Source organism: Rhinatrema bivittatum, chromosome 2, assembly GCF_901001135.1.
Source record: "Rhinatrema bivittatum chromosome 2, aRhiBiv1.1, whole genome shotgun sequence".
In the NCBI taxonomy this organism is placed as follows: Eukaryota; Metazoa; Chordata; class Amphibia; order Gymnophiona; family Rhinatrematidae; genus Rhinatrema; species Rhinatrema bivittatum.
The window spans coordinates 17,987,237-18,014,465 of NC_042616.1; the positions used below are offsets into that span (position 1 = coordinate 17,987,237).

Below are 27,229 nucleotides of genomic sequence, written 5' to 3' on the forward strand. Positions count from 1 at the left end.
CCAGATAATATAAGCCTTGTAACTTGATCCTGAAACTCGCCTGAAAGCTAAGTACCTTGCTCTTGAATCTCCTGAAAGCTAGCACCTTGATCCTGTGTCTTCCAATGTCCTGGTACCTCGCGGCTAGCCACGTCGTGGTCCGTGACCAGCCCTTGGGGCGGGCTGATTAGGGCCCTCCGTGATGCAAGCCATGTACCTCGTTTCTAAGTCTCTGAGAAGTCCTTGTTCCTGACCCTGTTACCTGCCTTGGCTGCCGGTGTGCAGCAATCCTACCTTGGCTGCCGGTGTGCAGCAACCTGCTTCTTCCCTGTTGCCTTGATGTCGGTGCCTGATCCAGTTCCTATCCAGTCCCAGATGTTCTGCCCTTTGTCTTCGTCTGGCTCCTGAGCCTTCTGGCCTGTTGGGCCCTGGAGTGGCCAACAGGTGGGATTCGTCCCTGTGCTTTGGAGCTTCCCTTCTTGCCAGCCGACAGGTCTTCGGATGTCAGTATCCCAGCATCGGAGTTCGCTTCGCCTGGATCTCTCCTGCATTCTCCTGTTCTCAGTGTGGTCCGTGACCTGCCCTCCAAGGCAGTGTTGGGGATGTGTGGGACAGGGTGGCCCTTGACTCAGTCCCAGGAGTGGTCTGAGCGGGGTGCCCTGAGGGACAGTGCCCATGTCTTCCTTCAGCCCTTGTTCCTGAGTCTACATCTGCACCTTCAGTACCTCGTTTCTGAACCTACCTCTGCATCTTCAGTACCACGCCTCTGAATCTACCTCTGCACTCCCAGTACCTTGCTTCTGAGTCTACGTTAGCACGCCCAGTATCTTGTCTCCGAGTCTTCGTCTGCACTCCCAGTACCTGTGTCTACGTCAGCTCGTCCAGTACCTTGTCTTTGAGTCTACGTCTGCACTTCCAGTACCCTGCTTCTGAGTCTCGTCTGAATCTATGTTCCAGTCTTCGCTGTCCTGGCCTCCATCCGGCCTGCCGCTTCGTGCCGTACCCTGCGGCAGGTCCGAAAGGGCTGGGAACGGTCGGAGGACTGTTCACAAGACCAACATTGCGTTGTTGGGTCTTCCGAAGCGTGCAGGTCCGGAGGAGGGCCTGTCGCCTGGTCATCACTCCAGTCTTGCTTCCGTCCTACCCATGCTTGGGCATGCCACGCCTCCTGCGGCCCTCTTCGGAATCCTCTGGGGTCAAGCCGCGGCCCAAGGACACACATCTCTCAGGAAGTGGGATCGCTCTCCGAGCGCTCCGCAACAGTCAACATGGAGCAGTTTTTCTTAAAGCAGCAATTAACAACTAACTTAAATCCTCACACTCTTCACATGGAAGCTTTTATTACATTCACTACATGAGAATGGTCACTCCCCTGTGTGGATCCTCATGTGTTTTGTGAGGGTAACCTTCACAGGGAAGCTTTTATTACATTCACTACATGAGAACGGTCGCTCCCCTGTGTGGATTCTCATGTGACTTGTGAGGGCATCCTTCTCAGTGAATCTTTTATTACATTCAGTACATGAGAATGGTCTCTCTCCTGTGTGGATTTTCATGTGCCTTGTGAGGGTACCCTTCACAGGGAAGCTTTTATTACATTCAGTACATGAGAATGGTCGCTCCCCTGTGTGGATTCTCATGTGTTTTGTGAGGGCACTCTTCACAGGGAAGCTTTCATTACATTCAGTACATGAGAATAGTCTGTCCCCTGTGTGGATTCTCATGTGTATTGTGAGGGCACCCTTCACAGGGAAGCTTTTATTACATTCACTACATGAGAACGGTCGCTCCCCTGTGTGGATTCTCATGTGTTTTGTGAGCATACCCTTATCAGGGAAGCTTTTATTACATTCACTACATGAGAATGGTCGCTCCCCTGTGTGGATTCTTATGTGACTTGTGAGATGACCCTTCTGCGTGAAGCTTTTTTTACATTCACTACATGAGAATGGTCGCTCCCCTGTGTGGATTCTCATGTGTTTTGTGAGGGCATCCTTCACAGGGAAGTTTTTATTACATTCACTACATGAGAACGGTCGCTCTCCAGTGTGGATTCTCATGTGTTTTGTGAGCACACCCTGCTCAGGGAAGCTTTTATTACATTCACTACATGAGAATGGTCGCTCCCCTGTGTGGATTCTCATGTGTTGTGTGAGACTATACTTCACAGGAAAGCTTTTATTACATTCACTACATGAGAATGGTCGCTCCCCTGTGTGGATTCTCATGTGATTTGTGAGCACACCCTGCTCAGGGAAGCTTTTATTACATTCACTACATGAGAATAGTCGCTCCCCTGTGTGGATTTTCATGTGTTTTGTGAGGATACACTTCACAGGGAAGCTTTTATTACATTCACTACATGAGAATGGTCGTTCCCCTGTGTGGATTCTCATGTGTTGTGTGAGGATATACTTCACAGGGAAGCTTTTATTACATTCAGTACACATATATGGTCTTTCACCTGTGTGGATTTTCTGATGTTGGGAGAGGTGTGTTTTTCTAAAGAAATGTTTTCCACATTCTGTACAAAAGAATGGTCTCTCTCCTGTGTGGATTCGTATATGTCTTGTGAGGGCACCCTTCAGCGTGAAGCTTTTATTACATTCCGTACATGAGAATATTCGCTCCCCTGTGTGGATTCTCATGTGACTTGAGAGGGCACTCTTCTCAGTGAATCTTTTATTACATTCAGTACATGAGAATGGTCGCTCCCCTGTGTGGATTCTCATGTGACTTGTGAGGGCACCCTTCAGAGTAAATCTTTTATTACATTCACTACATGAGAATGGTTGCTCCCCTGTGTGGATTCTCATGTGACTTGTGAGGGCACCCTTCTCAGTGAATCTTTTATTACATTCACTACATGAGAATGGTCGCTCCCCTGTGTGGATTCTCATGTGTCTGGTGAGGCCACTCTTCACAGGGAAGCTTTTTTTACATTCACTACATGAGAATGGTTGCTCCCCTGTGTGGATTCTCATGTGACTTGTGAGGCCACTCTTCACAGTGAATCTTTTTTTACATTCGCTACATGAGAATGGTCTCGCACCTGTGTGGATGCTCTGGTGCAACATTAGTGTGTTCTTCCCCTGGAAGGTTTTCTCACACTTAGTGCAGGTAAATGGTTTGTTTCCAGTGTGTATTTGCTGGTGTTGTGGGAGGTTTTTCTTCCTCACAAAACATTTTCCACCTTTAGTGCAAAAGAAGGGTGTCTCTTCACTGTGGATTTTGTGATGTAATTTTAGCTTATACTTACTAATTAAACTTTTCCTCCACGCACTGTAGGGGAAAGGTTTCTCTCTTTTATGTATGTTTAAGTGCACTTTTAGATTTTTCTTCTGACTGAAGCTTTTCCCATATTTACTGCATAAAAATAGTGTTTGGAGTGGGTGGGATTTCTGGTGCAATATTAAATCTGATTCCTTACCAAAGCTTTTACCACAGGAGTCACACGGAAAAGATTTCTTCCCTTTCCCCTCCCTCTGGTGAAGGTCAGAAGTCTTTTGATCATTGTTATTGCTATTGAAGGGTCTCTCTGTGCTCACATGTCTCAGGGGCTCAGGGATGACTTTGACCTCCATCTCACATGCAGTGACTCCATCCTGTGAATCTCCTGCAGGGTCTCTCTGCTTCTTCTCTGACTCCTGCTTACTATTCCTTACGTTTCTCCTCTCAGTCCCCTGCGAAACATTCACACAGACAGTTCCTGATTCTCTTGGGATCAGTCCTTCATCCATAGGATGTTCTTCTCGAGTCTCCACCTTTATGTGTTGTGTGACCTCATCACTTGCTGTTGATAGAAGACATTAATCATGCATTAGTGACCATGCAAATGGATCTGGGATTCTGATCCTATAATCACTGCTCTGGCAGTGCGCCGCTCGCTGTTGAAACGCGCCGATGCTGTCAAAACACCCTGAAGAAGGAATTATTTCTGAAACCCTGCAGTGTCGGGCGTTTCGACAGTGAGCAGCGCAGACTACCTGATAGGAACCCATTTACAGAAAGATGACAAAACAGTCCTGGCCAGGGTATGGGAGCGTGTACCTGAAAGGGACCTTTCAGACTACAGTTTGTATGCGGCATTCGGAAGGGATTGTAACAGGGTTGTTACTCTGATTTCATTCATAAGTTAAGTACTATACTAACTTTTTTCAAGCTAAAAAAACAAGCCTAAAAATGCATAGCTTGACTACAAGACAATAGCACCTTTAAGCAACTGATGATTATAACTTTACACTGTAGAAGCATTTTCTGCTTTCATTGGTTACCCGGTGTACTATCCAGGAACTGAGTGCATTATGAGGGTTGCTGAACTTATACAGTATAAGTAATATATAAGTCCATAGTCCCAGGTGAGAAATAAGTATATATTATTGATGGGGTAATGACAGTCATGAAGCAAGCTCAGACCTCTTGTATCCTGCTGTTCATGTTCATCTAATTGTAAAACAAGAATGTATGTGACTGTACGTGCACGTGGGAGTGAATGAGCAAAGATACGCTGGAGTTTTAAATCATGTGCACAAGTACATGTGTATGATGTAAAATACGCTTAGCATGTGTACTCGAGCAGATGTAAAGCACATTTCTGCCTTAAGAATTTGTTGGCTTTAACGTGTCCAGGGAAAAGGATTTTAAAACATGGTCAGGTTAAAGCCATTCCCAGTTTTACCCATTAGCCCACCAGTTTGCCCAGTCTATCTCAGGGTCATCTAGAACCCTCTAGTTTTCATCCTGCACTCCCCCCAGTTGACCAAGACCCCTCAACTCTATTGTGTTAGTCCTAAAACGTGATTTCTAGTTCTTCATCCTGCACTCCCCCCAGTTGAGCAAGACCCCTCACCCTATCGTGTTAGTCCCAAAACGTGATTTCTGCAGACTTACACCTCATCAGGAGCAGCAGGAAATATACGCAGCTAACAGTGCGCCATGAGCAGCGGCCGCCGGATTTACACACTGAACTGACGGCTCACCCCTTTTTTAGCACAAGCAAGTAGCAGCTTTTGAAATTCATGTCGCTCACGTGCAGCCACGTATTCATCTTTTAGTGTGAGTAACACTTTTAAAATTTGGCCCATTCAGTTCTGTATCTGGGTAGGTAGGATCAGTAGTTCTGGTCCTGCTGCTGAGGGCTCAGTCAAGTCCCAGGAGAAACTTTGTGGATGCTCCCAGCAAGTGCCTCATGTAAGACATCTGAGATAAATTCCTAGACTGCCTCACAGGGGCCGGTCTCACGTGAAAAGATCCAAACAACCAATCTCAGGTGCCAGCTCTCACACAGAGCAATGCTGGTGCTGGAGTCAGGAGAAAAGTCACAAACGACCTTCAGTAAATCAGCCCTCGAGTCCACTAAACATGCAGATAATGCAATTTTTACCTAGGGAGATGAGGGTCTCATAATTCTCCTTCATCACCTCCCTGTAAAGCTCCTTCTGCCCTTCATCTAAATACCCCCACTCCTCCTGGGAGAAATAGACAGCGATGTCCTCAAACGTCACCTGCACCTGAAACACAAACCAGAAACACTCAGTGACACATGGAGGGGCTCAGCGTGCATTAGGTCTCAGCTGGATTTATTCTCCTAACATTTTATCATGGAAAAGAAGACACCAGGACCCCTCTTCCCCAGGAAATGCCAGATTTGTTCCCTGTGTTGCCCCTAGAATCAGTTTCCTCCATAGACCCCAGGGTTTTCAATTCAAACTGGAAAACATTCTCTAATACCAGAGACAGAGAATATGAAATGTTATTGCTTGGATAAATCACATTGTAGAAACATAGAAATGATGGCAGAAGACGACCAAACGGCCCATCCAGTCTGCCCAGCAAGCTTCCCACTTTTTTTTTATCATACTTATCTGTTACTCTTGACACTTAGTAACCTTTTGGTTCTATTTCCCTTCCACCCCCACCATTAATGTAGAGAGCAGTGTTGGAGCTGCATCTAAGTGAAATATCTAGCTTAATTAGTTAGGGGTAGTAACCGCCTCAATAAGCAAGCTACACCCATGCTTATTTGTTTACCTCCGACTATGTAATTCAGTCCTTGTTGGTTGTTGTTTGTATATAGATCCACTTTTCTTCAATCCCCCTGCCGTTGAAGCAGAGAGTTATGCTGGATATGCATTGAAAGTGAAGTATCGGACTTTCTCCCCTGCCATTGAAGCAGAGAGCTATGCTGGATATGCACGAAGTATCAGACTTTCTCCCCTGCCATTGAAGCAGAGAGCTATGCTGGATATGCGTGAAGTATCAGTCTTTATCCCCTGCCATTGACGGAGAGAGCTATGCTGGTTATGCATTGAAAGTGAAGTATCAGGCTTATTTGGTTTGGGGTAGTAACCGCCGTAACAAGCAAGCTACTCCCCGCTTTTTGTGAATGCAAATCCTTTTTTCCACATTTCCTCTTGCCATTGAAGCTTAGCGCAATGTTGGAATCGCATTAACCGTGTGTATGTTTATTGAATATGGGTATTATCTCCAGGTAGTAGCCATCATTCCCGCGAGCTACTCACTCTTCATTCACGTCCTCTAGACTTTATGGATCCACAGTGTTTATCCCACGCCCCTTTGAAGTCCTTCACAGTTCTGGTCTTCACCACTTCCTCCAGAAGGGCATTCCAGGCATCCACCACCCTCTCCGTGAAGAAATACTTCCTGACATTAGTTCTGAGTCTTCCTCCCTGGAACTTCAAATCGTGACCCTGGTTCTGCTGATTTTTTTCGGACGGAAAAGGTTTGTCATTGTCTTTGGATCATTAAAACCTTTCAAGTATCTGAAATTCTGTATCATATCACCTCTGCTCCTCCTTTCCTCCAGGGTGTACATATTTAGATTCTTCAATCTCTCCTCATAAGTCATTCAATGAAGACCTTCCACCTTTTTAGTCGCCCTTCTCTGGACCGCCTCCATCTTGTCTCTTTGGAGATACGGTCTCCAGAACTGAACACAGTACTCCAGGTGAGGCCTCACCAAGGACCTGTACAAGGGGATAATCACTTCCCTTTTCTTACTCGATATTCCTCTCTCTATGCAGCCCAGCATTCTTCTGGCTTTAGCTATCGCCTTGTCACACTGTTTCGCCGACTTCGGATCATTAGACACTATCACTCCAAGGTCTCTCTCCTGCCCTGTGCACATCAGCCCTTCTACCCCCATCAAATACAGTTCATTCGGATTTCCACACCCCATATGCATGACTCTGCACTTCTTGGCATTGAATCTCAGCTGCCATATCTTTGACCACTCTTCCAGCTTCCTTAAATCCCGTCTCATTCTCTCCACTCCTTCCGGCGTGTCCACTCTGTTGCAGATCTTAGTGTCATCCGCAAAAGACAAACCTTACCTTCTATCCCGTTCGCAATGTCGCTCACAAAGATATTGAACAGGACCGGTCCCAACACCGACCCCTGCGGCACTCTGCTCAACACCACTCTCTCTTCAGAGAAAGTTCTATTTACCATCACACATTGTCTTCTGTCTGTCAACCAGTTTGCAATGCAGACCACCACCTTGGCACTCACTCCTAAGCTTCTTATTTTATTCACCAGTCTCCTATGCGGGACCATATCAAAAGCTTTGCTGAAGTTCAAATAGATGACATCGAGTGATCTTCCTTGATCCAATTCCTTGGTTACCTAGTCAAAAAAGTAAATCAGATTTGTCTGTGAGGATCTTCCCCTGGTGAATCCATGCTGCCTCTAGTCCAGCAATTCTTCCGACTGTAGATAGTTCACTATTCCTTCTTTTAATAACGACTCCATTACTTTTCCCACCACCGAGGTGAGGCTAACCGGTCTGTAGTTTTCAGCCTCCTCGCTGTTTCCACTCTTGTGAAGCGGGATCACCACCGCTCTTCTCCAATCACTCGGCACCACTCCCGTTTCTAGGGATCTATTGAACGGGTCACACAGCGGACCTGCCAGCACATCTCTGAGCTCCCTCAGTATCCTGGGATGAATCCCATCAGGCCCCATGGCTTTGTCCACTTTTAGTTTCCTCAGCTCTTCCCATACATTCTCTACTGTAAATGGAGTGTTTGTCACCTTGCTTTACCTCTTTGGCAATCCTTTCTTCCGCTTGAAATTTCGCATCACAGGTCTCATTCTACCAGAGCCCACTGTAATTCTGTCTTTTGAGTTCCTTAATGCTCTATGTGAGTGAGGGGGTAATCTTGTGGGCTGCACAGCTGTCAAGAACGGGTGTCTGTGGGTCACAGGTCTTATCCTGCCTGAGCCCACTGTATACCCCTTTTGTTTTGACTTTTGGTTTTTATGTGATAATGTGGGATTAACTCCTGAATTATATAAAGTGGTTGAAACTTTCTTGCTTCCAATTCAGCTGTATCTTCAGCCAGCTCTTTTTTCAAGGAAAACAGTTCTGAGCAATTAGGGCAAGCCCTAAGTTTCCAGATGATTTCCCTGAGAATAAATGCTCCACAATGGTTACATTGGATAATCCTCATTTTGTTAAATTTATCTGATGGATAACACCTAAGGAACAACCAAATTACCAATTTATCCTGTTGCCAATTATGTATTTAGGCAGACTATATCAGAACAACAAACCTAGGGGTGGGTGGGTAGAGGGGTAGGCTGGGAGGGAAGTAGACAGAAACAGCAAAATTAAAAGTTTTGTAAAAGACTTAATTTAAAAGAATTCTTAGCTTTGCCAAGTAAGCTGGACTGAAGTCTCTCCCTTCTCTTAGAAGCTGGGCCTGATCACCTACTATGATGCATTATCCAGAACTTCAGGAACATCTGGTTCTATTCCATCAGGAGGACTCACTGTGCTAAATCCTAATAGCTAATCTATAGAGACAGAGGCCTCGGCAAATTATGATGCCATTCAATGAATGTATATAATATTTTTATTCAAACATGTATTTCACATCTTATATTAGGCTTTCTATGTGCTGAAAACAACATAGATTAAAACCAACAACGACACATCACTCACACCATACCACTCATACCATTCGTGCCATATATATATTCGTGCCGTCTAATGCATCTCAAACGGCTCTCTCGGCGTTTGAGATGCATTAGACGCGGCATCAACACCGGTTGTATTGATGGTTTTATAAGTACAAGCTTTTCGGTTACCAGGATCAAATCCTTGGCAGCTAAGGTTAAAACTTTGATGTTAGACTTTGTTTTGAAAGCGGAGATCTATTGAAGGCAGTATCAAAGTTTGTCTTTCCGGTTGCCGTGTTTGATGAGAAGGCTGAACACTCTAAAGGATTTGAAATATACAAGGTCTTACATTTAACTTTTAGAAAGACTCTGATTAGAAAGTTACAGAGCTTGGACCTATGTGCGATTGGTTTTCTGATAATACATAACCAACAATGATCAAATATGTCAACTTAAAACACGTATAAGAAGAAATTAATATCATGAGGATGTCAGCATAAAGTTGCAATTTGCGGACACATATAAAAGTTCCTTGAAGAAGCCCTATTACATGGGCGAAACGGGTATCCTGTCGGGTTGTATGAACATTGTACTGATAATGTGTGATTTGTAAATTGCCAATGGTTAAAATTATTGTAGGTCTAAACCACAAAATTACTTTTCAATGTTTATGTATTCTTGGGGAGGGAACGGTACCAAACACCCACCTATATACGGGCATGGGAAACCGATCTACATAGAACCTTTTCCCAGGGTGCTTGGGAAGATCTTTTTTCCAGAATGGGAAAGGGCCTTATAGCCTCACATATTATTGAAAATTGTTGGAAAATGGTATTTCGTTGGTACTATTCGCCGGAGAGGCTACATCACATGTATCCTTCATTTTCCGGTAGTTGTTGGAGGGGATGGCAGACGAAGGGTAGTTTCTTTCACATGTGGTGGGAGTGTAACCAAATTCGCCCTCTATGGTTACAACTGGAAGCTTGGTTAACCCAATTATATCATTTTCCCATATCAGTACTTCCGCAACAAGCATTGCTGGGCTTCCCTTTACATCAAGGACAAGAACACACCAATACCATGGTTAACTTTATTTTTACAGCAGCCAGGATTGAAATAGCAAGGCAATGGAGATCACCACGACTTCCCTCGTTGTTGGATATTCAACGAAAAGTGGAGCAAATTTATAGACTGGCTGAAATCACAGCTTATCTTCGGCACACTGAGATCCCCTTCAGGAGTACCTGGAGACTGTTTTCTAATTGGAAGAGAAGCCAGGATTTATCAGCGGGAGCCTCGGCACCCTAAGCGTAGGAAGAGTCTTACACGGACAGACCGGCCCTGGAGATTGCACAGGATGGGACAGGACATTTTTCTTTACTATTACACGCTTTCATTTTTACATGCTATATAACACTCATGTTAAACAGAGAGGGAGGGGGGAGGGAAGAGGGAATTGAATCTTGTATCTATGCACTATAGGTACTTGTAGATGTCTTACTAAGTTCATATGTGACACCGTGCATAAGTGAGTTACTTGACATTTGACAAGGCGTTTGTTGTTACATGTTAAATCTTTATTATGCTGTTCATTACTCTTATGCAAGTACATAATAAGTTGTGCATTTACATGCAGAATTGACATTTGTAATGTTGCAATATTAAGCAATAAAACATTTCAAAATTAAAAAAAAATAAAATAAAATAATTGTAGGTCTTTACCTGATATAAAATATTGTAGACATTTAATGTATGTCACAGGTTGGGCATGTTGGGCATGTGAATATTGGGTGGTTATGGTGATGATATAAGTATTACAGTATACTGGTTTTTATGAGTAATCTTGGGATATATGGCACGAATGGTATGAGTGGCATGGTGTGAGTGATGCGTCGTTGTTGGTTTTAATCTATGTTGTTTTCAGCACATAGAGAGCCTAATATAAGATGTGAAATACATGTTTGAATAAAAATATTATATACATTCATTGAATGGCATTATAATTTGCCGAGTCCTCTGTCTCTATAGATTAGCCATTTTAAGTAACAGAGGTAATGCACATACATTTATGACCTAAATCCTAATAGGGCAGGAAGAGTTTGGTGTCCTGGGCACTGACATATCTCCCATTGTTATGTACTAATTCTGTATTCAGGGGTGTTGCAAACCATGGGCACACAGGGATCGTGCCCCAAATCTCAAACAGCTGTTTGGTTTCCTTCACTGCAGGGAAAAAGAAAGGAGAAATTAACACTTACCTGATAATTTCCTTTCTTCTGCATTCAGGCAGGCCAATCCACACAAATGGGTTATGCACCTCTACCAGCAGGTGGAGACAGAGTAAAAGCTGATGACACAGACATATAGCCCTGTCATGACATCAGCCTTCAAGTACTCTCTGGAAAAGCCAAACTGTGGACAAACTGATTTTACTTGAACCATTTATGCTTCCAAAGAACTGAGAATACTGAGCTCAGTCGAAAGAGTAAGCATTTACGGGCCAATACAGTAAAAGTCGCAGGAAAACGGACGAATGCTCGCTCTCCTGTGCACGCGATTCTGTATTCAAATAAGGGCCCGCGGCAAAAAGAGAAGCTAGGGATACTAGCGGGTCCCTATCTCCTCTTTTTGGACAGGAGCAGCGGCTGTCAGCAGGTTTGACAGCAGACACTCAATTTTGCCGGCATCGGTTCTCAAACCCGCTGACAGCCACGAGTTTGGAAACCGGACGCCGGCAAAATTGAGCGTCCGGTTTTCAACCCGCGAGCCGCGGGCCGATTTCAATTTTTTTTTTTTTAAACTTTTTTTTTAACTTTCGGGACCTCCAACTTAATATCGCCATGATATTAAGTCAGAGGGTGCACAGAAAAGCAGTTTTTACTGCTTTTCTGTGCACTTTCCCGGTGCCCGGAGAAATTAACGCCTACCTTTGGGTAGGCGCTAATTTCTGAAAGTAAAATGTGCGGCTTGGCTGCACATTTTGCTTTCTGAATCACGCGGGAATACCTAATAGGGCCATCAACATGCATTTGCATGTTGCGGGCACTATTAGGTTCGGGGGGGGGTTGGACGCGCGTTTTCGATGTGCTATTACCCCTTACTGAATAATAGCGCACTGTACTGTATCGGCTTGTTACTAAGCTAAGGAGCTGGTAATGACACTTATCAATCCTCAAACGAGTAACAGATATAACACTCTGCGTCGTTCATACCTAGAGGACAAACTGAAAGTAAGACGGCAGCCGAGGGTGGACTGTGGATTGGCCTGCCTTCCTTAGAGGAAAGAAAATTAAAATTAAATAAAAAATGTCATCAGGTAAGTAGGAAATTCTCCATCCTGTTCACTCAGGCTAATCCACACCAGTGGGATGTACCAAAGCTGCCAATGGACCTAGCAACATTGCACATACTAAGGCAGGCATCCTCCTGTGCCCAAATGATCAAGCATGACTTCCAAACAATAGACAATAGTTTCCCGTGCCACTGGCTCATCCTGTATACCTCCGCCATGGAGCACAGTTGACCAGACTTACTGAGAGGATTAATAACCTCCAAGTACTGCATCAGATGCCACTTGACAGCCAGAGCATGCAAGAGACAATATTCACTCTCCTCTGTATTCCTCTCCAGTGTGGCAGGGAAATAAACAGAGCCAAATACAATTCCGAAACCACTTTGGGCTAAAAGAAGGTAGAGTCCAAAGCTGTACCGCTACCAGAGTCACAGGCAGAAACAGCTCATGCAAAGAAAAAGCCTGCAGCTCGGAAACCCGACGTCCTGAGCAGATTACCTTGAAGACTGTTTTTCTAGGGTTAAGTACCTTCAAGAAGAAGCTATGTTGCAGCTGAAAAGGTAGGACTTGAAAGGAATCCACAATCAGATTAAGTTACCATAAGAACAATGATATCCACAAGGGAGGATGAAGATGGTTAACTTCCTACACAAACCGAGACACATCTGGACGGGGAGACAAAATTTCACCAAGAACACGCCTCCTATAACAGGTGAGTGCTGCCACTTGAACCTTCAAGGACTTAAGGGCCAAACCTTTAAGAAATCTGTCCTGAAAAATTCCAGAATTAATCAAATTTTCACTTTGAGAGGCTGAGAACCTCGCTCCTCACATAAGTCCTCAAACTCGCCCAACTCTCACATAAGCCCAAGATATAGAAATATACATATTTTTATATTTTAGCCTGACGCAAAGTGAAAGCACTGCAACAGACTAGCCATGCTTCAATAACTTGAGCCCTCTCAAAGGCCAAAGTGTAAGAAAAAATCGACCCGCATTGTCATGTAGAATGGGTCCCTACAGCCATACATCCTTCCCGGGTGGTAGCCTAAGAAGCCTGCCCACCAGCAGCCACTGCAGATCAGCACACCCCAGCCATCGGGCCCAATCCGTTTCCACCAGAAGCAGGGTTTCTATTGCAATCTTTCAAACAATCATGCCCAGTAGTGTCCATGATGTGAAAACTGTCCCGCGGCCATGCCTGAATGAGAGCATCGATCCAACAACTTTCAGATCCCTTCCTCAACTGAAGAACTTTGGAACCCTGAGCAAGACGGCCCTTACATTGCCCTTTCCAGTAATGTGGCAGACTAATATATCTAGAAGATGTGCTCATGCTATGGCAGAGCAACATCTATCTCTCTGTCACTTGTTAGGTTTGGTTCCAGACTGATGATTGATGTAATCCACAGTTGCCACATTGTCCGACATTAACCTGCCCGCCCAAGTCTCTAAATGCTCAGCGGACCTTAAGCCCGCCAGCCGAACTGCACGTGCTTCCAACCTATTGATGCTCCACTGATGATCCTCGGTGTTCCAGTGACCTTGCACCAGCAACTCCTGACAGTGAGCCCCCCAACCTTGAAGGCTCACATCTATCATAAGCACTATCCCTTCTGGCATTTCACAGGAAAATCCCTCCTTGAGATAATCCGCTTGCAACCATTATTGGATGCTCACCTCTAATGGCAAGCGAAGCTTCACCATGCAGTCCTGAGACTGCGAACTCCACAAGAAAGCAACGTGCTTTGAAGAGGCTGCATGTGCTCTCTCACCCAGGGGACAACCTCCAAGGAGGCTGCCATCAAACCCAGTTTCTGAAGAAAAAAGCACACTGTTGGGCAAAAGGCCCTTTCCTGACTTTGAAATCGAGCAATCAACTTCTAATACGACTCTCTGCCAGAGACACTCTGCCCTGCTTCATATCGAAACAAACACCGGGCTACTCCCATGTCTGAGATGGCTGTAAACCGCTTTCAGCCAAGTTCACAACCCAGCCTTCTTGTAGTAATGAGATTAACTTGCAAGGAGTCAGGTAACTCTCTTCCATGCTTCTGGCCTGAATCAACCGCTACCACCATGACCTTAAAGAACCTGGGTGCTGTGGCCAGCCCAAAGCCTGACACTGATCACGATGTCCCAGAACGGCAACTGCAGGGACCATTGATGTCGCCTGCGAATGGGAATATGCACAAATACCTGAAGCAGATCTAGAGACACAAAAATTCCCCCAATTGCACTTCCAGTTACACAGAGCACAAAGTTTCCATACATAAATGAATTACCCGCAAATGTCGATTGACTCCTTTGGGCTGAAAGGACCCATGTTTTCTTGCAATTTGGGAACAGGAATTAAAGCCTTCAAGCCCAGCAGCCTCCTTAAGTTAGTCTCCACTATCACTCTCTTCCATAGGGATCTGCAGGGAGAAACCATAAAGGCCTCTGGAGGAAAGGAAAGAAACACCAAAGTATAGCCTTCTCTTATCACTTCCTAATGGCCCGACGTGATCTGGACCTACCTCTGAAATAAGCGAGACAGATGTCCATCTATCTCTGCCCCAGCAGGTGATACTGCAGATCTTCACTGTGAAGATCAAGATGCCCCATTCCCGGAGCCCGCATTCTTCCGAGGCTTTCTGGGCCAAAAGGTCAAGACCTCTGAAAAGTCGATCCCCTATAAGGAGGAATACACCTGTAGTCTCTAGCACAGCCTCTTGTCTCAAAGGGACACGCTGCCTGCTGGATATTCTCTGGCAAACGAGGGACCTGGGACTCCTTTGATCTAAATGCCATTTTCTCCAACTCACTGCCAATAAAAGAGAACCCATAAAGGGTAACTTCACGAGAGTGGACTTCCTAAAAGAGATCTAGACTAGCCTCAGCTACCAGGGAACAACATGAAGCAAATTGCAAATTCATCACAATCAGGCCGATACAGTAAGGACGCGGTAGAAAAAGTGCGGCAGTGCTGGGCGCCCGCTCGTTTGCCGCGCGCACAGTCCGGATCACATACCACTCGATACAGTATTTAAATGGCATGCAAATGCAAGCCGCGTCCAAAGCGTGTCCAAGAAGCGTCCATGAAGCGCAATCCATTTTACTGTATAGGCGCTATACAGCGCCTAACAGTATCCTGGGTGCGCTGGAACCTGTCATTTCAAATGACGTTTGAAATGACAGGTACCAGGAAGTGGATGGCTCTCCTACAGACCCCGCTGCCTTGAGCGCCCGGCGCCAGCAAGCCCCAGCAGCTGGCGATCGGAGGCAGGGAGCGCAACAAAGCACCCTCCTTCGGACGGGCAAGAGAGATGAAATTTCACAGTCCCAAACCCAATCCAAGCTCCAGCAGAGAGAGACGAAATTTCACAGTCCCAAACCAAACCAAACCAACCCAATCCAAGCCCCAGCAGAGAGAGACGAAATTTCACAGTCCCGGGCAAACTTTCCCCCCAGCCCCTGCTCACCTGCCCTGGCCGCGGCCACGCAAGCCCCCAGCAGCAGCAGTAGAAGGGCGTCGAGAGAGAGCGGCTTCAGCAGCCCGGGGCGGATCGGGCTTCCAGGTGTTTACTTCGGGGCCGAACCCCTCCCAGGCGAGCAGATACTCCCATTTCTTTCTATGCTTCCGCACGAACAACACCTCTCGGACCTGATAGGTGAGGTCGTCTTCGCAGGCGATGGGTTGGGGAGTCGGAGACGTACTGAAAGACCAAGATAATACCAGGGGCTTCAAGAGGGAGACATGGAACGTGGAACGTGTTGTGTATCTTGAGTGAAGGCGGTAGACAAAGCTGATATGATACCGCACCAACCTGTTGAATGATCGGAAATGGCCCAATAAATCAAGGGGCCAATTGCGGATTGAACTGGGTGCTCAGTCATACCTTTTGACCCGGCCTCAGAGGCGGGTATGGTTTTCGTCGCTGACCGGCATACCTTTTTGCCACCTGACTGGCTTTGATCAATGCGCACCATGTGGAAATCCACAGGTGGTGTAGCTTGTCTGCAGAGAGTTGGGCTACCGGGGACGTGACAGAAATGGGAACTGGCAGCGGTGGGCGTGACTGCTTCCGATAGTCTATCTGGAATGGCGAGGATCCAGTAGCCATGGAAAGATGAGAATTGAGTGCAAATTCTGCCCATGGCAGCAGGCTTGCTCAGTCGTCCTGTTTCTCATTTACGTAGATACGGAGGAACTGCTTTAAAGTTTGGTTCGTTCTCTCCGCTAGACCGTTGGTCTGCGGGTGATAAGTAGAAGTATAGTCCAGGGTGACATCAAACTTCTGGCAGGGGGCCCTCCAGAATCTGGAGGTAAATTGAGGGCCTCGGTCCGAGAGGATACTTCTTGGTAGACCATGTAGCCTAAAAATGTGCTGGACGAACAGCTGGGCCAGCTGTGGTGCGGACGGCAACCCTGGGAGTGGCACGAAGTGTGCCATTTTACTAAATCGGTTGATGACCACCCATATGACAGGGCACTGAGCCCCCTCGGGGGCTCAGTGCCCAGGAGGAGGCTGATGGTGCAGTCGAATGGTCGATGAGGCATAAGTATCTCGGCCTTTTGCTTTGAGAAGACATCCGCGTACGAGGCATAGGAGGCCGGCATGCCCTGAAGACTGGTGAAGGCGGTGGAGCATGAGACTGGAATCACTGATTGGAGGCAATTGCCATGACAATTCGGCCCCCAGTGGGATAGTTGCAAGGTCTTCCAATCGAACTGGGGACCGTGTTCCTGGAGCTAGGGGAATCCCAAGACGACAGGATGTATGGAATGCTCCAAGATATGGAAGGGTAACCGCTCACGATGAAGGAGTCCAACCCTCAACTGGATGGGTTCCGTGATGTGTGTCACACGTCCCGGGAGGGGTTTACCCTGGAACGATGAGATGATCAATGGAGCTGGAACACGGACCTGTGGAATCTTCAAGTGCTCCACCAGACTCTTCATAATGAAATTGCCGCCGGCGCCAGAGTCTACCAGAGCTAATTTATTTTTATTTATTTATTTATTTATTCAACCTTATATACCGGCTTTCAAATTCATTTCAAGGCGGTTTACATTGATTGAAATTGCAGTAGCAACCTTCAAGTACATATATACTAAAAACATATCATTAAGCATAATACAAGGCTATAATACATTAAAACCAAAGGCTAGCTCACTAAACAATACATTAAAACTAATCTCTTTCAAATCGCAACAGTTCTGCCACATCTTACCAGGTTACCCCCCTTCCCTCCACTCCTCCATCTACCCTCCTCCCTCCCACCCATCTCCCCTCCTTCCATCTCCAACTCTGATCTCCCTCTTCCCCTAGTGTCTCTGTATTACTATGATGAACGGGATCAACTATTTAGGCTAAAGCCTGTTCGAATAGCCAGGTTTTTATCTGCTTCCTAAAGCTATTACTATCCTCCTCTGTCCGAATCTCAGCGGGTAAGGAATTCCACATTTTTGGCCCTGCTAGAGATAAAGACCTCTCCCTCACTGAACTAAGGTGGGCCAGTTTGGGTGATGGAATGGTCAACAAGGCCTGCCCAAGGGACCTCAGATTTCGTGATGGGACATGGATACGTAAAGAGGCATTCAGCCATTCCGAGTTCGTGCCATAGATTGCTTTATGTATTAAAGTTAGGCACTTATATTGTATGCGGAACTGGACCGGCAACCAATGTAGTCCCATCAGAACCGGGGAAACATGATCAAATTTTTTTGTGTCAGACACTAGCCGTGCAGCCGCATTCTGCAACAGTTGCAGCGGACGAATGGTCGATGAGGGTAAACCTAACCATAGGGCATTACAATAATCTAACTTAGGTAAAATTAATGCCTGGACTACAGTCCGGAAATCATTCGAGTGCAATAGTGGTTTTAATCTCCTTAACACTCGTAATTTGTGAAAGCCGTCTTTTAGGATGGCCTTCACAGAAGTTTTCATATTAAGCTCAGAGTCCAGCATACATCCTAGGTCTCTCACCTCATATCGGATCTTATACGAGGGGAGACTGTTAAGGATGTCCTTCTCTACTTTCTCTGTTACCTTGTTGCCGATGAAGAGTATTTCGGTTTTTGAGTTGTTTAGCGCCAATGACATATGTGTAAGAAGTTGGTTTATTGATTGGTAATAGACCTCCCAAAGTTTCAATGTGTCTGACAAAGAATCTTTTGCGGCTAATGTGTGGAATTCTCCTGCCGCAGACGTTAGCACCACTGGTAGAGTTAGTGGAGGTGCAGGTGAGGTTAGGCCCAGGAAGAAACCTCTTTCAGGTCCTAGGACCGGGAGTTTCCCGGTCGTGCCGGGCATGCAGCTATTTGATGGCCCACCGCACCGCAATAAAAACAGAGTCCTTCCTTCATTCGCCACCAGCGCTCTTGCGTGGAAAGTCTCCCACGGCCCAATTCCATGGGCTCTTCAGCCGGTATTCGGGAGGTTACCGATCTACCCTTGGGAGAAGGTGAGCGTCGAGGGTGCCTGGAAGGAGTTGCGGCTTTCGGTGTAATCTGGGCCTCTTGGCGGTGCTCTTGGTGCGCCGATCTATACGCCCTGCCAGATCGATAAGGGCTTTCAAGGACCTAGGAAGTTCCCAGCCCACGAGCTCATCATTAATTCTGGGGCTAAGCCCCTGAAGGAAGATAGTTTGTAGACAGTCGGGGCCCCAGCCAAGCTCCGAAGAAAGGGTCCAGAAATCTATGGCGAATGTCCTGGAACCTTGGCATAGTTGAAGCAATTTGGGCCCGGCGGAAACCTCCTGCGTGGGATCACCGAAGCTCATCCGGAAGAGCTCACAGAACTCCCTCAGATTGCTCAGAACGGGATCATCCCGTTCCCACAAGGGGGAAGCCCACTCTAGGGCCTTCCCTTCGAGGAGAGAGAGAATGAAGGTGGTCTTGGTAGCGTCGTCGGGAAAAAGGGCCGACTGCAGGCGGAAGTGCATGTTGCACTAGTTAATGAAACTCCTGCAGGCCCGGGGTTCCCCAGAGAAGTGTGACGATGTAGGCAGGAGGATTACTGGACGGCCCCCGGAAACCACAGGCGGGGACGGCAGAGTGGGGTTCATGGGCCCCAACGCCTCGAAGTGCTGGTTCAGGCCCTCCACTGCAGAGACAAGGGCATCCAGTGTCTTTTGCTGGTCCATCAGACGCTGGGGCATTCCCAGAATGGTTTGACGGGCAGATGCCTCCGCCGGGTCCATGGACTTGGCAATCTGTTATGCTCAGGCTTGTGAACCCTTGACCGACGGGAGGATGGTATACCTTAGGAGGTGGATCCGTAGGTTCTCCCGTCGGGTGGTGAGGCAGAACAGAAGATGCAAGCAGCTGACCCTCGGCACTGGAGACTGAGGTGACTGTGGAGGCAGACGAGGAGTCGTGATGTCGAGGAGACAACTGAGTCTTTGCTACTGGAAGTCCGCGGTCCCCCCAGGAGGAGCCCGTAGGGACCCGGGCCGCTGGGACATAGGTGGACCTTTGAGAGGTCAAGGAGTCGTGAGATCGGTGCAAGGGCTAACTGGAGCTACACCCCTGGAAGCCCGTGGTCCCCCTGGGAGGAGCCCGAAGGGACCTGGGCCACCGGGGCTTAGGTGGGCCCTTGGAGACGATGGTCCAGAAGAAGTGCAAGGTCAAGTGCCAGAGGATCGTCGCTTGCCAGTCCGAGGTCACACACACCAAGGGATCGCCGCTTGCCAGTCCGAAGTCACACACCAGGAAACACCGCTTGCCAATCCGAAGTCACACACCAGGAATCACTAAGACGAGACAGGAACCAAGAAGCAAGGGTCCAAAGCACAAGAAGACTCACCGAAGCAAACAGACTCGTCTAATCCGAAAGCTGCCAAGTCAAGGAATGAGTAGAGGAAGCCTCCTTTTATACTTCCTCTGCTCTGGCTCATTGGAAACAACTGTAGGTAGTTAAAGGGACCAGGTCCCTTTAAATCTGGTGAGAAGGTGCAGCCTCGCGCCTAAGATGGCGGCGACCATCTTGGATTTCGGCCGTGGAGGAGAAGCTGCCTGATGTCGCACGGGAAGAGCAAGGACAGCTCCCAGCCCGGTGGTCAACCCGGAGGCCCGCGCCGATGCGCGGGAACAACGGGCACCGGACCATAAGCTTCTCTCCTGACGCTGCTGCGGCAGGTCGCCGTTGCTGTCAGGTAGGGGGGTGCGACAGCGGTCGTCCGTGGCCGTAGAACACAACATTCTAACCGATAGACGCTGTTAGGCATTCTCATGGGTACTTTTCTACTCTGGCGGGGGTCTCCAATTTTCTGGGAACTAATGTTGACATCTTTCTAATTGGTCCTGAGCAGAAATTCCAGAAGTTTTGATCACATTCCCTTTTGATGCTTTATTGTCTCTTTTTTGACTGTTCCTTCTGGGGACAGTGCACTCTCTTTTTGTGGATTTTTTCTCCTGGATGTTCAGGCTTGCAGCCCTTTGCTATTAAATTTTCTTCTTTGGGACTCGATCTTTATCACATAAATCTGGAGAGGCGGCGCATTTAAGCTTCTCCTTGTGGCCTTTTAGTTTCTTAGCTGCAACCTATGGGACTTGGAATCATCAATGGGCATGGGTGTGACATTTTCTTTCATGGCTGCTGTGCGCTGGGGGTTATATATTGGTGTTTTTGGCGTAAATTTTTCTCATTGTGCTCTGCTCCTTTTTCTTACAGTTATTTCTCTTTTCTCTGGTTTCTTTGTATTGGAATGTGCTGTATAATGTTTGCTGCACTGGGAGGGAGCCATGGTGTTTGTCGGGTTCTTACGTGGTTGGTCTGGGTGTAGGATGGGCTTTTCTCCTGCTGGGGTTATGTGAGTTGGCGGTGGAAGGGGGAGGGGCTTGTTTGATTGGGCAGTCGGGATTGTGCAGGCTTGTGGCTGGTCTCCTTCGGTTTAGACGGCTTTCTCACCAATGTGAATGCTGGCTTTGGGGGTGGGAGATGTTGATCCTTAGGTCCTGGTTCAGGATTTTTTCAGGAGTTTTTGGGTGGGCGCTTCAGCCTGGTATATTCAGGGTGGGGGGAAGATGTTGCTGAAGGGACTTTGTTGAGGATGGAGAGGGAGGTGCAGGATCTTTGGTTTACTGTTTTTCATAATTGTGCTTTTGCTGATACTTCCATGGTGAGAGCTTAACATTCATAATCCAGTCGAGAATTATTCCACGGTTCTCCATTGGGAAAATTTTAAGACTTAGTTTCGGGGTAAATTGATTAGTTTTGTGAGTTTCCTCAAAAAAGAGCACTTGGCTGGCTGCCTAGCCTGGAGAAGGGTAGCAATCACCGATTCCGAATATCCCTTCATGCGCAAAAGTCGCCTCTCAAAAGCCAGGCTGCTAGACAAAAGTGATCCTCCTGATCCGAAAATATGGGACCTTGGCGCAGTAAGCCCTGCAGATGAGCGTAGATGAGGACCATCCACCGCCAGATGGACTAGATCCACCAACCATGGTCACGGCAGCCACTCGGTCGCTACTAGTACCACCATCCCTGGATGTGCTTCTAATCATCATAGCACATGCCCTATGAGCGGCCACGGGGAAAAGACATACAGCAGAATCCCCGTCAGCCATGGACAAACTAGGGCATTCAGCCCCACTGCAACGAGCTTCCTTGTGCGACTAAAAAAACTGCATTGTCTTCACATTGGCCCGCAGGCCACAAGAATTAGATGAGGAGTCCTCCATCTAGCACAAATGTGGTTCCACGCCTCCGGGGACAACTCTCACTCTCGGGATCCAGCTATTGATGGCTCAAGAAATCTGCCTGTACATTGTTGACTCCTACAATGTGGGAGGTCGCTATTCCTTCTAGGTGACGTTCTGCCCACAGAAAGAGCAGCTGCACATCTTGTGCCACCGTGTGGCTCCTTGATCCTCCAGTAGCGGTTGCTACTGTTGTTGCATTGTCTGATAGCAACCGCACTATGTGACCCCAGACCAGGGGCAGAAACACGACCAACTGCTCGTTTCCAATCGATTGATAGACCAGGTATGCTCCGCCAGTGACCACAGACTCTGAGCCAAACGGCCCAGACACACCACGCCCCATCCGTTGAGACTGGCATCCGTGGTCACCAGGATCTCAAGGTCTATTCATCTCTCCAAATTGGTCTTCAACATTCATCAATCCAGGCTGATCATGGCCTCCTTCAAAAGGGGGAGCAGAAGAAAAAAATTTTCTGATACCAGTTTCCACCAGGATAATAGTGCCTTCTGCAGGGGCCACATATGAGCAAAGGCCCATGGAACCAGGTCCAACGTCGATGCCATGGAACCCAAGACCTACAGATAGTCCCAGACCCGTGGTACTGGTAGATGCAGTGACAAGAAACTTTGTTTCGGGAAGAACAGTGCCACTCCAGGAAGGCTTCTTTGGAGGCTATAAAAATTCTAAGGAATAACCAACTTTCATTACCTCTAGAACCCACTGGTCAAAGATGATTTTGACCCACTCCTTGTAAAAAAGGGACAGCCTGCCTACTACCGCTGTCAGAGAGGAGTGGGCCAGCCTGGCATCAATGGGACGGCTTGCCAGCTCCAGCCCCCTGACTAGCACCACCTCTGACGGATCTGCCACAGCTCCAAAAGGACTGCTGGCGACCCGACAGCTGCTCGGAACCTGAAGAGGGGGCCCCTCTGCCTGACCAAAAATGTCTCGACTCTTGAAAATGTGGACGAGATGAATAAGGCTTCTTACTGCCCTTTTTGTCTTCCAGCAATTTAAGGCCCTTGGATTCATCCAGGAACTTCATCAGTTGATCCAGATCTTCTCCGAAAAGAAGCTTCCCCTCAAAAGGCAGATTACATAACTGAGTCTTGGATGACATATCCGCCAATCAGTTGTATAGCCAAACCATACTCCTGGCTGCCGTGCATATGAGGTCAAACAAAGCATCCACCACATAAGCGTTTCCTGCTTCAAGGCGCGCTGCCTGATCGGGGGATAATACTCCTGAAGATATCGGTTCCTGCAGTTTCTGAATCCAACATAAGCAGGCATGTTGCATCAAGCTGGCACAACGGCTGCCCGGAGGCCCAAGGCAGACACCTCGAACATGCACTTTAAATGCTCTTCCAGCTCGCAATCCTGGACATCCATCAATGCGGCCGATCCCACTACTGGAATCGTAGTCTTCTTGGTCACCGCAGAGACCGCCGCATCCACCCAAGGTGTTCTCAGACGATCCAAATGCTCGTCCAGCATGGGATATAGTTTGGACATCTCTCTCCCCACCTTCAAGCCCGCTTCAGTGGAATCCCACTCCCAGCTAATGAGCTTTTGAATCTTCTTAGGAATAGGAAAAGCACTGGGAGGATCCCGCAGACCATCAAGAATTGGGTTGACGCCCTCGCCATCTGACTCCTCAGGATCCAACTTGATCCCCAGTTCGTCTAACACCTGGGGAATGAGAGGGTGCAACTTCTCCCTTTTAAATAGGCAAACTACACGATGGTCATCACCATCTGCCCCGGAAGCATCCACAGAATCCAGATCATCCTTGATGGCATCAGGGCCAGGACTCAGACTAATATCCTGGTCCACCTTCGGTTCCTCCTGCAGCTCATCCGAGTCCTCCAGAACCCTGGGGACAGGGTCCAGAAGAGAGTCCCGTGATCCGCGACGCTTGACTACAAGGCCCAGAGAACCTTCAGACCCCGCGCATGGTCTCCTGGATGACCCAGAGGACCTCTCCCTGGTTCTCCGAGCACCTACCTTCCGAGCCAGGAAGGTGTCATGCAACAGCAAAATAAACTCCGGGGAAAAGCCTCCTGGACCCCTCAAGGGCCACTCAGGTCTACTGGATGGAGACTCCTCCCCCTCCTCCCGATCCTCACTACATCCCTGCACTGCAAGGGAAGGAGGAGTAAGGGATTCAGCGTCGCAGCAATCTCCCGCGGGAGCAGGAGGAGAACATTCCCCCTTGACCCCTGCCGCGGCCCCCCCCCCCCTCCCATCCCAATCGGGAGTCCCTCCTGAGCTTGGGCCCCTTGGAGGAGAGCCCCTCCCCCCGCAAGGCACAACCTGTGCACAGGGAGGGGGAACTCAGGCAGGTGGAGCAGGTCCCACAGGCCTTGCAGGCTGCTGCCCGCAGTTTTTCTGCCATCCCGGCAAAAATTCAATCTTCCCGCTAAGCAGACGCGCTGCTGGGTGAAGTGGGCCGAGCCACATGGAGGCCGAGCCGCCCGGGAGCGCAGCCGCGGAGCAACTGTCGGAGCGCGGGAGAAAGGCCGAGACGGGCAGGCAGGGAGCGTGAAACGCGGGTCTACAGAAAAAAACCACAGCACGCTGAAATCACGAGTCCCCCGTCAGGAGAAGGCTCCTACACCTGCCCACACGGTTCCCACTCCCTTACCGGACCCAACAGCTGAGGAGGCCGCCCCGGGTACATCCCCCCAGGCCAGAGCTCTCCACAGCCTCCGCAGAAGTAAATTCAGGCTTTTTTTTTTTTTTTTAATTAGCTTCACCCACAAAGAGAAAGAAGCAAAAATCCCCAGGGGGGAGACTTCCCTGGTGAGTCCAGCAGCGGGCAGGAGGGGACCTCAGGGCACAGAGAGTGAGCCAGTCCCCTGGCTATCAGGGGCCCCAGAAACAGCCAGGAGTAACTAACCCCCCATTCGCCCAGCTCGACCCGAGGGATGGCAGCCACTGGAACCTGTCACCTCGGGGAGCTGCAGCACTTCTCAAACTTCCAGATCAGTCAGGACTGCAGGTTTGCACCTCTACCAGAGAATACGGAGGGACTGCAGGTGGCACTCTGGGTTATGTAGCAGTGCCTCAAGGGTTTGTTCTCTGTCTCCATCTGCTGGTAGGGAGGTATAAACCCACTGGTATGTATTGGTCTGGGTACGTCCAGGAAAGTTGCATCAACAATATAAAGGCTTACAGGTTAAGGGTAGTAACCACTGCACCAGCAAGTTACCCCCATGCACTTTTCTCCTTTCTGGCCTACAAAAAATAAAACAAAGAACAAACTACACCCAGGAAAAGTTATCTGGGTTACTACAGGACAGGGATTTCTCCAATCAGACTAACTTTACCCAGGCAGCACTGAATATCAAGTCTCTCCAGCTAAATTTTACCGTACCCAGAGCACCTCCACCAGCTAAATTTTCTACAAATAATGAGTTATGAGCAACCCAAAGTTTCACAGGAGAGTAGGGGGAGAAATTCCTATCTCCAGTTTTGTAAAGGCAACTAGAAAAGTACCCAGACAAGCCCTTGGGAGCATCAAACTCTCAGTGTAAAAAGGTGAGAGAGGAGGAGGCAGAGGGAAAAGGTAAAGAAATCACAGGAAGCAGAAACTGAGAGGGTCCTTAAGCAGGAGGAGCTGCTGCTGCTGTATGAGGGGGAGAAGCAGGAAGAAGAGCCTGAGCGGATGCAGAGAATAAGGAGCCCAAAGAATGGATTCAGTGAGAGGCTGGGGGGATGGGAACAGTCCCAGGCTGCATCCCCTGCCCCCCTCCTACCTGCTGAGCAGAAAGCCCTGCAGCCATTCTCCTGCCCCTTCTCCAGAGCAGGATTTCCAGCCCCAGCTCCCTCCCTGCACGGTCCCTGGGGTGGGGGATGGGATCAGTCCCAGGCTGCATCCCCTGCCCCCCTCCTACCTGCTGAGCAGAAAGCCCTGCAGCCATTCTCCTGCCCCTTCTCCAGAGCAGGATTTCCAGCCCCGGCTCCCTCCCTGCACGGTCCCTGGGGTGGGGGATGGGATCAGTCCCAGGCTGCGTCCCCTGCCCCCCTCCTACCTGCTGAGCAAAAGCCCTGCAGCCATTCTCCTGCCCCTTCTCCAGAGCAGGATTTCCAGCCCCGGCTCCCTCCCTGCACGGTCCCTGGGGTGGGGGATGGGATCAGTCCCAGGCTGCATCCCCTGCCCCCCTCCTACCTGCTGAGCAGAAAGCCCTGCAGCCATTCTCCTGCCCCTTCTCCAGAGCAGGATTTCCAGCCCCAGCTCCCTCCCTGCACGGTCCCTGGGGTGGGGGATGGGATCAGTCCCAGGCTGCATCCCCTGCCCCCCTCCTACCTGCTGAGCAGAAAGCCCTGCAGCCATTCTCCTGCCCCTTCTCCAGAGCAGGATTTCCAGCCCCAGCTCCCTCCCTGCACGGTCCCTGGGGTGGGGGATGGGATCATTCCCAGGCTGCATCCCCTGCCCCCCTCCTACCTGCTGAGCAGAAAGCCCTGCAGCCATTCTCCTGCCCTTCTCAATCATCAGCTTCTCCCTTAATGGCTGAAGGTAGAGGAGGAAGGAAGAGGACGAGAGAACAAAGCAAGGAGAAGTGCAAGTGAGAGGAAGGGGAAGGCGAGGCTGGGAATTGTGGGAAGTGTAGTCCCAGGGCATGGTTTGCTGCAATTCGCTGATTTAGTAAGCCAAGTCTCATTTATAATAAGCAAAATGGTAACTCTGAAGGGAGAGGTGAAGCAGGAGAGGGAGGGATCCTGGGGGTTGAGCGGCCTCTGACTGCTGCCCTCTGCCTCCCCCGCCCAGCACTGACAGCAGGAGCTGAGGCTGCACACAAGGCTGCAGGATTCAGGATCAGCTGGGACTGCACTCTCAGGAATATTGGGACTGGCAGACTGGGAGCTCAGATTCATACATTATACCTGGAAGGAGAGCATCAGCTGATGAGGAAGGAAGCAATCCTGGAGCTAGGACCTGCCCTCAAGATGATGTAGTATCCTCTAGCACTGAGAATAGTTCTCCAGGAGCACGGGCCCAGGAGGGCAGACTGGGAGCTCAGATTCATACATTATACCTGGAAGGAGAGCATCAGCTGATGAGGAAGGAAGCAATCCTGTAGCTAGGACCTGCCCTCAAGATGATGTGGTATCCTCTAGCACTGAGAATAGTTCTCCAGGAGCACGGGCCCAGGAGGGCAGACTGGGAGCTCAGATTCATACATTATACCTGGAAGGAGAGCATCAGCTTGATGAGGAAGGAAGCAATCCTGTAGCTAGGACCTGCCCTCAGGATGATGTAGTATCCTCTAGCACTGAGAATAGTTCTCCTGGAGAACAGGCCCAGGAGGGAAGACTGGGAGCTCAGATTCATACT

The 27,229-nt window shown here is 48.7% G+C and overlaps 1 protein-coding gene across 3 annotated transcripts; it reads right to left on the reverse strand.

Annotated features, from left to right (window-relative positions):
- Positions 1 to 1,156: 1,156 nt before the first annotated feature.
- Positions 1,157 to 26,465, reverse strand: LOC115083605 (oocyte zinc finger protein XlCOF6-like). 3 transcript variants are annotated; one of them, XM_029587521.1, is made up of 3 exons: positions 26,339 to 26,465; positions 4,959 to 5,489; positions 1,157 to 3,772 (listed from the first exon to the last, which is right to left on the reverse strand). In XM_029587521.1, the coding sequence occupies exon 3, from the start codon at positions 3,717 to 3,719 to the stop codon at positions 1,344 to 1,346; it is 2,376 nt and encodes a 791-aa protein (XP_029443381.1). In that variant the 5' UTR covers positions 3,720 to 3,772; positions 4,959 to 5,489; positions 26,339 to 26,465; the 3' UTR covers positions 1,157 to 1,343. The 3 variants fall into 3 exon arrangements, with proteins under 3 accessions (XP_029443381.1, XP_029443379.1, XP_029443378.1); XM_029587519.1 differs by having other exon boundaries at positions 4,870 to 5,489; XM_029587518.1 differs by lacking the exon at positions 26,339 to 26,465 and having other exon boundaries at positions 5,363 to 5,418.
- Between the last annotated feature and the right edge of the window lie 764 nt (positions 26,466 to 27,229).

What these genes read in the sequence shown, in the direction of transcription:
- LOC115083605 (XM_029587518.1), bottom strand. Translation starts at nt 5,396, where the DNA reads ATGAAGGAGAATTATGAGACCCTCATCTCCCTAG. An exon ending in TGAGACCCTCATCTCCCTAG is followed by an intron (nt 3,773 to 5,362) that starts GTAAAAATTGCA and finishes TTCTATCAACAG; the next exon opens with CAAGTGATGAGGTCACACAA.